The sequence below is a fragment of the Notothenia rossii genome (genome assembly GCF_949606895.1).
Source record: "Notothenia rossii genome assembly, chromosome: 1".
Lineage (NCBI taxonomy): Eukaryota > Metazoa > Chordata > Actinopteri > Perciformes > Nototheniidae > Notothenia > Notothenia rossii.
This window is the reverse complement of record NC_136912.1, coordinates 87,215,631-87,233,343: the sequence shown is the minus strand read 5'-3', so window position 1 is coordinate 87,233,343 and position 17,713 is coordinate 87,215,631. Positions and strand designations below refer to the sequence as shown.

The window sequence follows — 17,713 nt, the reverse complement described above, 5'->3', positions numbered from 1 at the left end:
CAACACTGCACAGATGATGACGTACCGGCAATTCTGAAGGAGCCCCCTCTACTCACTCCCCATTGGCTGAGTGTTGAGGTGTTTTGCCCTGCGATTGGCTGACAGACAATAAAAGGAATAGGGGTAATGCACACCATGATGCAAAACATTGAAACACACCCAGAGGAAAAGGAGTTCCCCCACCCTCCACGGAATGAGTGTAGTCCACCCTGCAGTCTGTCAGTATGATGAGGGCATTGAATCAGTAGACTGACAGTGATTTCAGTGAGGAAAATACATTTGCTCTTATGAAAAAAATGTTTTTGTCCATGTGGAGAAATGACATTTAATGATGTAGTTTAGGTTTAGGTTTAGCTCTGCCTACCAAATGTTTTTAATAGTCAAGCCTTTTTCTTATTGCCTCGTTTTCTATTCTATGTTGATTTTAGAATATGTTATGATTGGTGATTGTCGCTAGTATTTTATTCACAGGAACATGATTATAATTCACTTACATGTAGCTCTGACATATTTTACAAGTGTGTATTCTGTATTTGTGACTGCATTGGAAGCAGCAGTTATCACCTCCTTATTCACCGACACTTCACTTTGCTCCTCCTTACTTTTATTTATCGCCAGTGCGATAGCATGGCAGTATTTCTTCTGTATTATAAAATAATGGCCCTGCAGCTCAAGACGCAGTTCAGTGAGACAGATTATAAGGTTGTTCTTTTTAGAAATCAGACATTTGAGACGTTCCCTTTGTAGATCGCAGGTTGGATTTGGCTTTTCTTTTCAATTAATTTGTCGGGGCTGAGGAGAGGCACGAAATCAATAGGAGCCTATAAGCAACAGAGAAAAATGAAATAACCTTATCTGGGATCTGTTCCCACGCCATGATTAACAACCATTCCCTTGGAATAAAGCAAGTTAGAAACACTTTTGCTTCATTCATTTATTCACAGATTGGAAAACAATCCTAAAATAACACCTTTTTTTAAATATCATTTGGTCCCTCAAGGCTCAATACATTTGGATCAACAAAAGCAAAGTTGTTAAGAAAGCTCATCTTTTGTTTTCTTTGAGAAATGAAGCGATTTACTAACAAGCAAGGAATACAGAAATACTTCTATTTTCAAGAGATAAATCTCACAAAATCTCATCAGTTACAGCATTCTAGCATGACTCTCAAAAGTACAAAATCTCTAGGTCATACCAATGTTTCGGCTTCTGCCTTTTACCAAAGGATCAGTAACTCAAGGTAAATCTTGTACCGTAAGTCTAAGAAAACATAAGGATTTGTATACTAAAATGTTAACTCTCATGCAGACCTACACACAGCGTCGATGCATTGACAGGCTACTGGTTAGTTTACAAACACCATTTACCACAGTGTCTCCAGGTACACGGCATCTGTCTAAACCTAATAAAGGACATCCATTTAGCTCCTGTGACATTGTGCTTGTACACACAGCAATCTTTGTACACATGTACGGAAAATCACCCCGTATGGCAAATTCCTTTAGACTGTTGTGTTTGATTCAGCTCGAAGACATTCTAGTTTTAGATCTGTGGGAAATTAAGCTGTATTCCACTTTCTCTGCTGAGTAACTTGTATCATCAGGGAGGCATCAGCTCCATTATATCAGAGGGGGGGATTTAATTTCCTTTCTGCTGATTAGCGCTGGCATAACCATTTTTGATTGCACAAAATTGTGCCTGAGCACATTGTGTTTCTTCATGGTGGAATAATGTGTGTCGGAGGGGAGCCTGCGTGAAGGAAACGGAGAGATCCAAAGACAAATCACTTTCTACTCCTTATTTGAGTTCACCTTCTTTCATCTCAGTCACTTCCCTCCTAATGAGGAACGCAGCATCTGCACTTAGCCACAAGAGGAGACTCCTGTCACGCTGCCAGGAGAGATCTAATCTATGCAGGCTGGGAAGGAGCATCATCACACCCAGACAAAGAGAGGCGGATAATGTTTTTCTCCCCTGATTTTCTATGCAGTGATTTCAATTTACTGCATGGTAATAGCCTCAAACAATGAGGAAGGGGAGGCAGGGGGATGAAAGGTGGAAATCCTTCTCGTTTTGATTAGTATTCAACACCATCTTCAGCAGTGGCTCCCCTCCCCGCACGTGGGAGAAACGGAAAGCCCAACAGCCCCCTCTGAGATCGAGGTTTTATGAGCGAGAATCAACCTGCTGCTACTGCTGAGGATGTAGAAACTAAGATCTGTGAGCAAAAGTGGGTTTTCAACATCTTTCTTTGCCCACAGAACATCATCTGTTATTGGGGTTTCATTTGAGTGGCAGTAGTGGTTTGTTTGAAATCGCACAGAGGAAGCCAAAAAAGAGAAAGAAAACAAACCAAGTGGACCTAACAACAAACAACATCTTTGTTCAGCCTGGTTTTATAAGCTGGCAGGAAGTGAAGTCCTCGGCCCCCGAGGGAGGCATCTACTTCACTGTCAACTTTCTCAGGAGAAGAGGGAGAGGAGGAGAAAACAAGAATGTCAGATGCGGATAAATGAAGACTGTTCTGTGAGCCCCATGCACAAGAAAGCATGCCTTTCTTACAAATTGACACCAAATGTCTGTGAGGGCAGCCATCTTGTCTAAAAGCTGTAATGTAACTGCTCGCCTCGTGTCAGTGATGCCTAAAGCACTAAGAGTCATAGTTCATGGAGATTAATGTCATCTCTGTGACTGATGAAGATCATAGCCAAGTGCAAGTGGCTGTCTGGTTTGGTAAGTCCTAACCTGTCCTCTTCAGACCTGCCAATCAGTTTACATTGTCATTTCAGCAAGGCATGTACCAAAATATATATTACAACTTATTCAACAGTTTTCACATAGCTTAGATGCATTTTCAGTCAAAAACAACCAACATCATGACAAGTCAGACACTTAATGAAGACAAAAGTGACACTTTGTTAACTTTCCTGGCATTTTCTAACTGTATTATGTGTATATATCTAAACCAATGGTTCCCAACCTTTTCAGCTACCCCTTAAATCAAGCAAAGTCTAGGTTTGAATCAAAATTCACTGAACAACCTTTTCAAACAATGGGGATAACCATCAACCAATCAGAGCTTTGTAGGCGGGATAAAGAATGGGGATGTCATCTTCCAACAATGCTAGAAAACTAGCTACTTTTTAAAAAAAACATGGCCACAAGCATGGAAGAGTTTGACAAAGCTGGACAGGTTGCTGTAAGCCAACTTATGGAAGTAACAACTAAATATTTTTAATAAATCGATGTTTAGTGTGCCTAGAAATTGCTATCCTGGCTTCCAGACAAACTTAAAATGGCCTTAACTGCTCATTGCCTAGGACAAAACCAAACAATATAAAAATAAATATAATTCAGTGTAAAAAAGAAATATAAATAACTTAAATGATCTCAGACTTCTCTTAAAAGTTAAGACCGCCACTGGTTAGGAACTACTGATCTAAACAGCTAGTGTGATCAACTAGTGTGTCTCACAAGACTTGATTAATCATCAATGGAGTCATTTTTAGCTCACGAATAGTGATAAACAGACTTATTTTCCACCAATGCAGGATCATGGGACCAGCTGTTGCGTCCAGATCTCTAGGTTTCTACTAATCTAATAGCACCTGGTTTCACAGTGGATCAACAAGTACAGAGGCCATGTTGGCCCTCAGCTTCACTTATTAATACTGGAGAGCAGAGACAAGAAGGCAGCAGTAGAGACAGAAACCATCAACGAACACAACTATTACTAATAGATTTGTTTTGATAAGTTAGCTTAGCTAAATGGCAACATTGAACATTAAATGACAGCAGATATGAAGACAGACAGACATTTCCATTGTGTGTTTATGGGTCTTGATCACACCATTCAAGCTGACTATGACATGTAAACTGAGTCGGGACAAATCAAACAGAAAGAAAAAGCTGTTTCAGCAGGAGTGACGAGGAGGGCGGCTGGAGCCCTGCTACACTGGGCTGTGGTCCGGAGAAGTGTGTGTGGCCGTCACCGCCACACACTCAGCGGCTGTGTCCCTGGCCCTGCGCAGGCCCATGTACAGCCTCTCGCCCAGGTTAGCAGTCAGTTTGTCCGTGAGCTCTGCTGTGATGGTCTGCGGGCCGTGGCCTGGGGAGTCGGGCGCCTGAAGGAGCCAGAGCTCGTCCGGGGGATCAGGAGGGAGTCCGGACTGTTTGCTGTCCTCCCGAGGGTCGTGGTGCTCAACCTGCCCTCCATCTTGCTCTGAGAGGGAGAGATCACAAGGTGGTGGAGAAGAGGATGTGATTTCGGTGACACCCTGCTCCCTGTTTTTCCTGTCGGGTGTGCTGCCCGTCCTGTCGCTGGCCTCCTCGTCAGGAGCGCTGACGATGCGGGGGAGTGTGCTGTGGTAGCTCGTGTCCAGAGGGTAGTTCACACTGTCCCCCCTCCGTAGCGGGGTTCTCTGTCTTTCAAAAGAGCTCTGGAAGTACCTAACTCCCGGGTCGCTCCACTGCTTGTGCCGCTGCCACTGCTTGCGGAGGTGAATCCGTGAGCGGTGCTTCCTCTGCGGCGACTCCTGCTGGTCAAACTGAGGGTCGTGACGGAGGAACTCGTGGAAGAGGGCGTCAGTCTTCTCATCTATGCTGTAGTCTCGCCGCATCAGCATTAGCGGTTGAGGCGAAGGCGTTGCAGCCTCTCGAGGTGTGAGAATCTGACCGTACGGTAACCAGCTAAGTGAACTAGCACCTGTTTCTATGGAAACTCCTCCACTGGCACCCAACAAGCTCTCATCCTCCGGTTCCTCCTCAAAGAGGTGAGACTCAAAGCTCTCACCGATAGTGCCACTTCGCCCTGCGCTGGTAAAGTGGTGCCTTTTCTCGTGGGCTGTTCTGTCCTTCGGGCTGCTGCTGGCGCTCCCAAACAGTCGCAAGTCTTCTGGACCGCGACACGGAGCCTCTATCGACGTGTAGCCGCTGTCCATCTGCAGCAGTTTACGAGTCGATGTTTCTCCATCGCTGCTCCCTCGCTCTGAGTCTGTGCTTCCCTGTTTCCTCTTTCTTCCCTCTTTCACCTCCAACCTCTCATCAATAAACATTGAAATGTCCTCTGCACCCTCTGCCTCATCCCCTAACTCCTGGGACGGGTAGCTGGGGAGCCCTCCTTTCTCTGTGCGCCCCCCCAGAGAACACACACTCTCCACATCGCTGCAGACGGAGTTCCTGTCGTTGTTGCTGCTGTGGTCGGAGGCGGCGTATTTTTCCAGTGTTGCACGAAGGCTCCAGATGTCTTTGTAAAGGGACTGGGGTTCCTGGGGATCTGGCGGGTCCAGAGGGTCTGCACCTTCCCTTCTTGATTGGGACAATGCTTCATCCTGGGGATCTGGCGGGTCCAGAGGGTCTGCACCTTCCCTTCTTGATAGGGACAGTGCTTCATCCTGGGGATCAGGGGATAGGCCAATCACCCCTGGTCCGCCATGGCTGCAGCTGGCCTCCACCATCACCTCCACCTCTACCCTGTAGTGTGCACACAGGTGTGGAGAGATAAAACGAAGATAGTAAGGAGAGAAGGAAGGGGAGAAACACACACATTCGCAAAAACAACTGTCAGTGTCGGAGCATTTGCCTGAATATCACAATCAGCTGACACATGGCTGTGTTCACAGTGCACACAATGGTTTTCATGACTTGCAATGGCTGCTGTTGCATGTCCTTGAACTGAATACTGATGCCATGCATGACCATACTTTCCTAGAAATCCCTTGCTTTCATTATAGTCAGCAGATTTAAAGAACACAAGTTATATCAGTAGCAATACAATCAACAACAATCGTCTGCAAAAAAAACACAGGAAATGCTGCTTTTGTTTAAAATAACATTTCGTAAAGGGAAATAAACATTATATAAGAAAGTTCTTTAGTAAACTGGTTATTTCCGCTGCATAACCCTATATTGAGCTAAACTCCATTGCTTGAATTGCGCTCTTAAAATAACTGAATTGCAGTGACCTTTGCGGTCTTTCGACATCATGACATTATCGGATCATGTCAGCGGTGGAATGATTTCCTATGCCAAAATAAACTCTGCGTCCCGATTCTCCACTTCCATCTCTAAAAGAAATGCACTCTGGGAATCCCCTAAATCTGGCTCCAAAGTGGTTCTTGTTTACAGGGATCTCATTACACACAGATAAGCCTGTGTTGGATTACAATTACACAGCATGTTGTGTTTGAATGTAGATTCATGTGATAACAATACAATTGGTCTAAAAACATGATTTCCTAAATTTAAAATAGAAAAATAACCTAACCTTCAATCGTTTGGATACTGATAGTTTACATTTGCACATCAACTGGCTTGTCAAAACAACCACTTTGATTTATTTTGCAATGGTGTTTGATCGAGATTATAAAGGGGACCTTTTTATGTACGGGAAAAGTGTTGAAGAATTGGGACTCAGAGTTCTATCTAACTGTGTAATATCGTTATCATAATACATTTTTCTAGCTAGGGTAAAGAAATGAGTGCAAGGCAGCAAAGCAGTGAACAGGATGAATGGCAAGGGAATTAAAGATACCTGCCGAGGGAGGGGGGTGGTGTGGAAGGAGGTGAGAGGAGGCGTGTGGTGGGGTGGCTGCTGGGACAGTAGGGGAGGTCCTGGGTGCGGGCGATGTACTGGATGAGGTCTATGTGGTGCGCGTCGTTGTCCTCCTGGTCCATGCTCTCACTGGCGGCTCGTTGACGCTGGAAATGTCTTCTCTTCGGGGAGCCTGGCTCACGACAAACATGGGGGAAGAGAGCAGTGAGTTTTACAAGTTGCGTCACAGCGGGCAGGAGTGAAGTGACACTTAATTCAGGAGAAAGCTTAGTCGAGGTTTCAGAGGGGATTTTGTGATCTTTTTTTGGTCCCTTGAGTATCGTCAAAGAGGAATTGTGTGTATATAGAATGAAGGGAATCTGCCGGTAGGATTTACTCAGGGGCTTAAATTGACTCAGAACGAGGAAACTTTACGTCACCGTGCCATCTGTCTTGGTCGTGTGTGTGTGTGTGTGTGTGTGTGTGTGTGTATCCCAGTATTAGCGACAGAAAGGCATCGCACAGTTGGTTCCTGGAGCCTCCTGCTTAACCAAGAGAGGAGCTTGCCCAAAATACTAAAACACACATATAAATAGAGAAATAAATGAAAGAAATAAAACTGCCAAGACTACAACTTTATTTTCTCAGTTTTGCACTTCCCTGCTCTGGCACAGATTGTTTCTAAACATATGTTTTACACTCTCAAGGATCCATTACCTCTGGTGTCCAGACTCGAGGCCCTCTGACTGCTGTCCAGCTTCCATTTCTTGATCTTGAAGTAGGGACTGGCTCCTTCCAGACTAGCATGGCGCCGCAGTTTAGTGAAGAACTGCAGCACAGGCCCCTGGCTTCCTGCCGCATAAGGGGAACCCCCGCTCCTCACCAAGGCCCCTTCTCCAACACTAACACTGCTGCCTCGGCCCCGGGGCCCCACTCCCATCATCTCGATCTGAGAGACGGAGGGAGAAACGCGTCAGAAAGAAATCCTGCCATGACTTGTGGGGTGTGTGTGTGTGTGTGTGTGTGTGTGTGTGTGTGTGTGTGTGTGTGTGTGTGTGTGTGTGTGTGTGTGTGTGTGTGTGTGTGTGTGTGTGTGTGTGTGTGTGTAATCCCTTCTGACAGTGATGTCCCACACAGGCTTCCTTGTTTACCCATCAAACATCGCTGCTATTGGTCCTCCCTCGGGCTCCGTGACCCCATAATGTCCCTGTGGATGACTCCCTGGTTGACTGGCTCGAATAGCCGTTTGGTGTACTTTCTTGAGAAAATGCAGCACTCTACAATTGATTAACTCAACACAGTTCATTTTGACCTATGAACTGCATTTTTCCACAACACGAGCGCTAACAGGCGATTTGTATGCAGACTCACTTTTCTTGTTTTAATGACTGACCGCAGGAGATTCACCGTGTGGCCTACTTTTCTAAGACATTTCTTCAACAAAATTGTGACTAGTATTTATTACTTGATGTAATATATGTGACAGTAGTTGGAGGTAACTTACAGAGCTGGTTATTCGCCCTTTGGTGCCGAGAGCGATAGTGTTCTCACTGAAGCTGGTGTTCACCACTGAGTTCAGAGCATCTCCAGGGAGGGCACAGCTGGGATTGACACTCAGGCTGGTCAGCGCAGTTTGTGGTAGGGGGCAAAGCATCGGCTGTAGGATACAAAGACAAGGACATCTCTTTTACAGAGCTCTAATGTTTTTCCCACTTGTTCAAAATCGGTACTATAAATCTATTCCCATTTTTTTCCCATGTTTAAGTAAATATAAATATCAAGTTGCGATCCTATCTCCAGCTGTCATCCTTGCACAAATGTTCGAACACATAAATGTGAAATCAATGTGCTCAGCCTGTTGTAATGAGAGGGTCCTGATCCCTCTGTTTGGCTACACGTGCGCCTACATTAGGGTTGATTCATCTTCTTGCCCCGCCCCGAGTGATTGATGTTCAAATTGACCCCAGTCAAGAATAACGATGCATTAGGGCTAATAGCAGGTTCGAGGCTGTCACCTGGAAGATGGAAAGTGCCGACTTAGCGACAGGACGAGTCGTCATGGTGATGCTGTTCTCGGCCGAATCGCACTCGTGGATGGTGACTATCTTGAGGGAGGGGGGAGGGATGTGGAGGTGTGTGAGCCGGGCGTTCTTCAGGTGGTGGAAGTCGCCCTCGGTCAGAGTGTACCTGAGGAGAACAACATAGAGTTAAATTAAAGAGGACATTTTATTCAAATTGTTAAAGCATGTTTACATTCTTTAAAGTTCAAAAAGCTCTTTATTTTTCTCACACTGCCTGTGCTGCAGCACCTCTTTTCACCCTCTGTCTGAAACCAGAGCCCAGTCTGGTCTGATTTGTTTGGTGGCCGGCTCTGTTGTGATTGGTCAATTGCTATGAGATGGCCTGCCCCTTACAATAAGTGCATTCAACCATTAAGACAAATCTCAAAAGTAAGAATCCTGCAGGTACATTTCCTACCTGTAAGCCCAACCAGATGAAGTGCTACTGCATTAGCTTCACGTAAAGCCAAATCCTTTGTAAGTGCTACATACAGAACATTATTTTTTTAGCAAAGATGCAGTCGAACAGGTGAGTTTTCAGTCTGCGACGGAATGTGTGGAGACTCTCTGTCCTGATATCAATAGGAAGCTCGAATCCATCATTTTGGAGCCAGGATATCAACGACATACAATAGGTTTGAGCGCTAGCCAATAGAAGCTCAAGTGTTACATCGTGATATCACTATGTACATTAGTTAACAAAGGAGTCCAATCAAGGCATTTCATGCAGGCATTTGCATGCACAGGAAAGATAACCCCCATAAAAAGCACAATAGGGCCTTTTTAAAGCCTCTTAAGATTAGCCATAAGTTGCATGCACTCTCAATAAGTCTTAAATCATGAAGCTTATCCTTACACAAGAGGCAAAAAGACACAGGGGGAATATCTGACTTCAGAACGATCAGAGCTAAACTGGATTCTGCATTTAGCAACACTGAATCCCTTTGAAGCATTTGCATATCATGCTCAGGGCTCTAAGAGAAAAGCAAGGCAGGGAAATAATGGGAAAGGGTGACAGTTCCTTGTGCCCGTAGCATACATAATGCATTCTGAATTCATTATTAACCTGTCCCTTAACCAGCATATAAGAAAGACGGACACGGTTAAATGTGAAATTATTTGATCTCAGAAAGCAGTGGAGCTGGAGTGAATGGATTTTAAAGAAGGTTATACACTGATATAAAAATAGCAAATGTGGGCTTTTGTGTATGTTGGCTTTCTAACCTGCGGCCCTTCTCCTGGGCCTTCTTGCCATGATCGAAGAGCGCAGCCTCATTGAAGGAGACGCGACGGCCCATTGTTCCCGTGGAGAGGAAGCGCTCGGTCTCCTGGTCGTGAAAGCTGGCCATTGACATGCATTCGGACTCATCCACCCTGATGGTGATTTCTACCGGAGAACAAGGGGAAAAAGACAGGGGAGGTAGACGGTTCATTAAATAGGAACGTGCGTATAGGAAGATCGAGATGTCATTGTTAGTGTTCAAGACATTACTCAAAGTAAATGTGACTTTTATCAGCTCAACTAGTTCTCTAAGCCAGACCTAAATATCTCAACAGCATTCATGTTACCTAAAGGATGAAGCCTACTGACTGATGATCTCCTGACTTTCCCCAAGCTTCACCAGCAAGTCAACAATTTCAATCATTCAGTGAAATATTTGAACATATTTAAACAGTTCAAGGTTTCACTGGTCAAATTGACTTTGGTTTAAAGCAAAAATAACCAGAGATCTCTGCTTTGTGCTTAGTTCAAGTTAGCAAACGTGCTTAGGCTAATCTAAAATGCTAAACATTACTCATGCTAATGTTAGCATATTAGCAGTAAAGCCTCACAGATCTTCTACCATAGATGTTCACATTTTGTATGTGAACTTCGGACCACATAATAGAAGTTTTAATTGATATGTGACAGGATTTACAAGACTTATTTTCAGTCTGTCGTAAAAATGGGCGTTCCATGTGGTGATCAAGGGGTTCAGGTGTTAGGGTTAGTGTTGCATGCCATTCCTCATCACTTTCAACTGTGATATAAGGCATGATATCATACAAGAAAAACAATTGTAATATGTTCCATGTAAGCCCTTTACACTGACTATAAGTGAAGCGAAGCCTCTGATGTTCAGACACCTCTGTAGAGAGTGACTGGTAATATGACAAACTGCTGACTAAAATAAATGAAAGAAAAAAGCCTGACAAAAGCAGTTTGGTGCCAAATGGATACTTTCCTTTACTCAATCATTTTGATCTGAGATCTGAGTTCATCTACTGGTCCCAAAATGTGTTCCAGGAGCGGCACAGCTACTTAAACTCATTGGGTTGAGATCGCAACATTGTAATACAATGGACGTTACACTTTGTGCTGACGAGATACAAATATCCCTGCTTCCATCAATCCAATCCCTCAATCTCCATTACTCCTCCCTCTCTCGGTTACTTGCCTTTTTTTTTATCTGCTTCCTTATCCCTCCCCCCTCCCTTCCTTGTTTCCTCTTTGTCCTTTTTTCTCTTACCATGGGTGGGCTGAGACTCCTCCACGTAGGTGGTGTTGGTTTTCTCAGGGTCATCGCTGGCCCTGGGGCACACAGAAACATTCAGATCAATGCTGTGACATGATCACCACTGAAGTCTGGCTTTCATCTGTCCAACCCGACTGATGTGGGCAGCAGCCACATGTGGGGCCACAGTACAAAGCTTTGTGATCTGCTGCGTTGCTGTGGACATTTCTGTTCAATGATTGAAAATCCAGGCATAAGGACAATAAGTCTACATTTTCACCACGTTGTTTTTCTAAACGGCTGGTTGTATAATCAATGAGGGCCTAAATCGTTGATAGTAACTTGATAACCTCTTGAACTGATAATGCATGGTGCTGTATTGGATTCTAAAGTTCCATTCATCTTAAGTTGCAGAGAAAAAAACACACATTAAAGGTCACATTGTTAAAGGGATGAATAATGCTTCCTTCTTTAAGTATATCCACTCTTTAAACCTCCCTGTGTCAACTTCTTTGACTGCCGCAGACTCTCAATGGAAGAGTTGTTAATCCCGTACCCAGGAAGTAATTTACGAGGCATAAAAAAAGAAAGCTCTTTACAGACATTTCCTCCTATCTGATTTTATTTAGCAGAGCTATGTGTCTGTGCTTGTATTTGTGACTTGAGGGATTTCTCCGTCCACCTCGATCTCTGCTTCTTCTCGTCTCTCATTTCCTCTGTTGCTTCCTCATACTGTGTGTGTGTTCTCTCTGTGCACACACCTGGTTCGGTGGAGATGTGGGATTAATCACCGCTGATGGCTGCTATGAAATCTCATTACACTCATCATTTGTACCGGTCTGCCCGATTCGCCTTTTCCCTGCTCAGCCTCTGGGCTATCGCTTTATCTGCATCTAGTTGGTGTGCACTCATATATTCAAGTGTACTTGATGATGCGTGCTGCTGTAGTGAGGGACAAAGCATCTGGAGGGTAGCTATGTTACTGCTGAATAAACACAGATGAATCACAAATAGATGGACATGAATATTGAATGTATTTCCAGCAAGGTGTTTTTACAACAGCCCCACAGAGGGTCCTGACACTCAGCTGAGTTGCTTCATGCACTAGATGCAGCCTGTTGTCCTGGTTTAACAGCATCTCTAACTATATAGGGTTGCATCATTTGCTCTACCACTTATTGCAAAACAGCTTGAGATGATTTAATCTGTTTCGTGGATCACTGCTTAATGGAATCGTCCTGAAGATGTGTTCGGGATTCACCATATGGAGCAAAGTGGACAGGAAGTAGTTAGCTTCATTTGAAACTGAATGAGCCTGATCTATTATGCAGGTAAACACATTCAACATAAGTGCCATGCTCTCTATAAATAGTAAATGCATATGAGCTCAGGAAGAGCAGTCTCTGTTGGTCAACTGTGTGCGTGTGCGTGTGCGTGCGTGCGTGTGCGTGCGTGCGTGCGTGTGTGTGTGTGTGTGTGTGTGTGTGTGTGTGTGTGTGTGTGTGTGTGTGTGTGTGTGTGTGTGTGTGTGTTGCAGCATTGTAAAAAAGCACCACCTGTACATCCACAAAGGCAGCCTTGTTAAGCAAAGCAGGAATGGTGTGGCTATCTTTATTAGAATGTGAAGCACTTTTTTTTAATAAGTCCACTGCTCATTGGTCTTCACTGTTGCTTAGCTTTGATCCTATACTTCTTAACAAGTCACTCTAGTTAAGTGAAGTGCTGGAATCCTGAATGTTATGGATGTTTTTTTTTTGCATCGTACCTGGCACAGAATTGGCCTCCTCTGCGGCAGGTGATGAGGAGGACAGAGATGAAGATCAATGTTCCTACCAGGAGGATGGACAGGATCACCAGGAGGAGCACGTAGCCATCCTGCTGCTCCTCAGCCTCAAATGGGATCTCCTGAAATACACAGAGGAGGGCAAAATGGGTAGTTAGATTATTAGTAACATCTATTCCTTTCCTTTTATCAATAGTCCGCAGTGAAAAGGTCTATATACAGTTATATGTTACTTTATTGTACTGTACCGACGGACCTGCTAACTGGTATAGTTGACTCATTACAGTCGTAGGCAGTGAAAGAGAGAGGTAGGTGATGACCTGAGCTGAATGTGTACATTAAATGCGCTGGTTCAAAAGGGACAACCAAACACTTCCCACATAAGCACTCTACCTGCTGAAGCTTTTCGCTGATGCTTACTGCAGCAACTCTCAGTTGTCAAAGGATTATTTTCCAAAAAAAGTCTAAAAATGTGACTGCCTCTCAACAGTGTTTACGGAAAGAGTGGAGCAAAAACATTTAACATCCTGTGTGTATTTTCGATGTGTGTACTAGATATAACTTGCTCTCTTTTTCGAAAATAAAAAAACATTTCAACAATACCAGATAAACAAGCTCTGAATATGCCATTCCTATCGCGACATAGGAAGTGCAGCCAAGGCTTAACGACATCACTGTGCAGCTGTTTTACCTTCCCAGTAACACGGTGCAGCTTAAAGGATTGATTTAGCACCACTGGCTGGTTGGCCTGCATAAAGTAAATCTATAAATGCAACAGTGAAATGAATCATTAAAGGCCAATGCTATTAACCTGTCTACAGTGTACCTGAGCTATGGCAAAGCCCTCCCAGGGAGGATAGCAGCTTAGTGAATTAACCACCCAGGGCGCACCGGTAGAGGCTCTATCTTATCTATAGTTACGATTTACAGATAGTTTTTCAAGCATGAACACGTTTCAACAGAGGAGGATATGTTGAAAGCCCTCCCTCTTTGTTCATTGGAAAAAACGTTGTACAATCCATCATGTCAGCTCACACAAAAAAGCAGATGGAAAGACATTTCTGATGAACCCATGATTTTCACTACCTAAATATGATTTTATAAAAAGGACATTTTTGTCAATATCATTCGGTAGGTAGCATTGTGCCTCCATCTGTACATGTGCATAACATTGAGCCCAAGGTAACATGATTTATGAAGATATAAATCAGTGAATGATAAATAAAAAGGTGAATTGAATTGTATGTATGATGAATGAAAAGTTACACACAAAACATTTCTCTCTGTCAACTCCGTAATCTTTTTTATTATTTTATTTAGCACGGTCCACATTTTTAATTCCCCAATTTTATTTAGTGCAGAGTTTATTTGTCTATTAATAAATTGCCCTTTTGATGTATTCATTTCAACATTTTACAGTTGAATATTCCTTATTTATTTAATTTTAAAAAGCAAAATGTTCCTTGATGCCCATGTATGCAACAGAACAGGTATTTGAATGGTTTAGTTGGTCATGAGGCGTGTGGTGCAGTGGGTTGAACATTGGTGTTCGGATCAGGGGGTCACTGGTTCAAACCCCACTGCAGTCAGCATGTCGTTGTGTCCCTGGGCAAGACACTTCAGCCCAAATTGCTCCTGTGGGGATTGCCCACAGTATTATTGACTATGTAAGTCACTTTGGATAGAAGCATCTAACAAGTGACATGAGTTGGAGGGTAGAGAACAACAGCAGGCCTTGCCCTTTTATTGGAGTAAACAATGTAATGTCAAGAAAACAGTCTTTAATTATCATCACGATGACCCTTTAGCGACACCATAGATGTTATAGCGTTATTCTGAGGACGTACAGCAAGTGTTAATGATCTCTACATTCTGAAGTCACATTTTAAAATGTGTCTGCGAGGGGAAATTCAATTAAATTATTAATTATGTCAGGTCCAGGTCAGGATGTTCTCTATTAGCCAGTCAATTGGCCGGAAGAGAATATGAGGGGAAAGTATGGTTCTGGTGGTGAGCCGGACACAACACACACAAACAGGAAGTTAAAGAATAAGCCAGTGGCGAAAGGCAGACTTACTGTGGAGTTTTCTGGTAGGATGTTCCAGAAGGTAGACTCATTGCTCATGGTCCAGGCCAACTAGAGAGTCCCCCTGAGAGATAACAGACACACACAAACACACAGAGGAAATCACTGTTACCGGAGCTGTTTATCAAAACACAAAGTCAGCCACCAGAGAGACTGCGATTCATCTGTGATAATAAATCCACACATTCACATGTCAACATAAAGCCAAACCTCTGTGAATGTATAGAATAAAGAATGCCTTCCATTATTGATGCCTGGTGTGTGGTAACACACTGTATGAAGTGATTGAAGATGCTCTTTGCTGCAGAAAAATCCTGTTGCATCTAACAGCCATGAAAGACTGCAAGACGAATCAGAAACAAAACGTATGTATGTACGTACGGCGTGTGTTGTGCGCATGCTTTGAATCCAACAGAATATACATATAAATCGTAGCATTTCAGCTGCAAATCATCACCCATGTAATTCCATATCAGCCTGAAGACTCTCCATCTGCCTCCCACACACACAGAGAAACACAGAACAGAGAGAAACAGCAGCTCTTATTAAACACTAGCTCCAGCAGTTCCACTAGCGCTGCTGCTGCTATGCGTTTGCTTTTACAGATCATGGCCATTAATACAGCTATTGCTGCAGCAAACGCCCACATACACACACCCTGGTTAGATCTACTCACCCAGCAGGGTAGTAGATACATGCCAGCGGCACTCAGCGCTCCTTGCTTGCCTGCCAGATACTGCAGCACTCAACTTCAGCACCACAACCTGTAAGCTATTGCCGAGCTGTTTGTGGAAAGCCTGTCTAACTCCCTGCATCTAGCGTCCAAGCATGAAAACAGTTACTGGAAACACATCAGGCCAGAATGCTTTCCCTTGCAGTACTGTACCACATCCTGCTCTTTTACCAGCCCAGCGTCTTACCCTGATGGAGGGCAGTGCGCAGCAGCAGCTCTGGATGTGTGTGTCAGGAGTCTCTTCCTCAGCTCCCTTGCTGCATCCTCAGTCACCTCAGCCCAAGCAGCACGACTGAGCCTGAGCAGCAGCGATCCCCTTCAGGGCTGGCCCACTGGCCCCGGAGCAACAGGACGGCAAAGCTTCATGGCTGATAACAAACATACGGCAGAACGATTGGTTAATTATTCAGTTTGTGTGGATAGGTTTGCATAAGAGCTTGCATTCAACAAATGCACTACACAGATCTCTGAAAGGCTACTAGTTGAATAGTGATGATCATGGAAATACTGTTTTTCATTCAAGAGAGAACATTTTTCTTTGAAGAATTCCTTCAACATTTGGAAAACCAAAAATACCTCACTGTATCATTATAATGCAATAATATAGCTGATAACAAGTTAGAGATGCCTAACAGTCTTTTACCATTATTCAGTGTTGTAAAGCTTTAGGGAATATAGGAAGAAATGTGTAACTATGAAAATATAGTCTTGACTTTTTTTAAACATTTCTTACTTCCATGCAATCCCTGAAGATTTCTATATTGATGGTTGGCTGAGCAGATGGTAATATCCCTTCATGCTTCACAACATTTCCGTATATCTATGCCAGCTGCATGACTATACTGGGTATCGTTTTCGCTTTGAGTAGCCTTTTATATTTCGTCCCACTCCCATCATACCCAAAGTACTCCCTGGAACAGAATATGTGCTATGGTAATTTGAGACCTTGTAATAACCTGTTTAAAATGAGAAATGCTTCACAAATAAACCATGCCGTTTCTTATTTCTCGGTAGTCGATACTGCAATGTGTTTTCCTCCCGGAACAAATAATGAGCTTCGCCTCTGGCAGCTGTTTCCTCATGGAGGTTTGAGTGATAAAATCTACTGCGAGAAGACAACATCTCATCACATTACGAGATGAAATGGAGCCGATAGTAAAGTTTAAAAACGGATGAAAAGCAGGTAGCCTACACTCCCAGCTGCGCAGTGAGGTTAATAAAAATACCATCTTGATATTTCACAGGCGCCTATGATTTCCATCAGTCCGGTGACACCGACAGAGGAGGTAGCACACGGTTTGAATTGGCTGCACAAACACACACACGAGCAGGCATGAAGCAGGGGAAGCACTCACCTAAACAACCGACCGGGTCCATACAGGGGTGGAGGGCCAAAGCCAATAACGCGGAACTCTTCTGTGGATATTTTAATGTGGATTTTAAAGCTAAAAGTATTTATGAATGAAACCCCACTGCTTAAGACACACCCACCACCCAGTCAGAGGAGCACCACGTGACGCAAGGAGAGGAGTAGAGCTGAGTGATGAAGGGCTTCTCCAAATTAGCCTCATGCTCAGTCAGTCATACACAGACAGGGTTGCTGGTTCGGGAGCGTAAGGGTGTCTCACGAATGTAAACTATGAGTACAATACTATATTATTTGTGTATTTTACAGTAACTCTTGCAGAAGTGGGAAACATAGTAAAGCAGTTCATACAGTGTCTATCTGTATGTAGGTTTATTTTATTTATTTTTTAACGCCATACAAGTTTTCTCTCGTCCATGCAGTGGCATACAAAAGAGAAACAATAACTTGTTCCAATATCAAAGTATTAGATCACTATCTGTTGCCTATCTTGTATAATAACACGTGGGGTTAGCGCCATCTCCTGGTGTAAATTGTGCACTAGCTTATTAAACGAAGAAACAGTAAATGTGGTAAGAGAAGTTTGTCCAAATACATTACCCCTCCCAATGTTTACAGACGACGGTCTTCCCCAAATGTTGGTTATTAAACGTTTTTC

General features: G+C 43.7%; 1 protein-coding gene across 3 annotated transcripts; it reads right to left on the bottom strand.

The window, feature by feature from the left end:
• Positions 1-925: 925 nt before the first annotated feature.
• On the bottom strand, positions 926-17,198 carry cbarpb (CACN subunit beta associated regulatory protein b). Of its 3 annotated transcripts, XM_079676380.1 has the most exons (11): positions 17,045-17,198; positions 15,877-16,057; positions 14,948-15,020; positions 12,853-12,992; positions 11,103-11,164; positions 9,817-9,979; positions 8,548-8,719; positions 8,037-8,189; positions 7,250-7,481; positions 6,533-6,725; positions 926-5,472 (listed from the first exon to the last, which is right to left on the bottom strand). In XM_079676380.1, the coding sequence occupies exons 3-11, from the start codon at positions 14,993-14,995 to the stop codon at positions 3,951-3,953; spliced, it is 2,685 nt and encodes an 894-aa protein (XP_079532506.1). In that variant the 5' UTR covers positions 14,996-15,020; positions 15,877-16,057; positions 17,045-17,198; the 3' UTR covers positions 926-3,950. The 3 variants fall into 3 exon arrangements, with proteins under 3 accessions (XP_079532506.1, XP_079532507.1, XP_079532508.1); XM_079676381.1 differs by lacking the exon at positions 15,877-16,057 and having other exon boundaries at positions 17,045-17,177; XM_079676382.1 differs by lacking the exons at positions 15,877-16,057; positions 17,045-17,198 and adding an exon at positions 15,633-15,822.
• Positions 17,199-17,713: the final 515 nt, after the last annotated feature.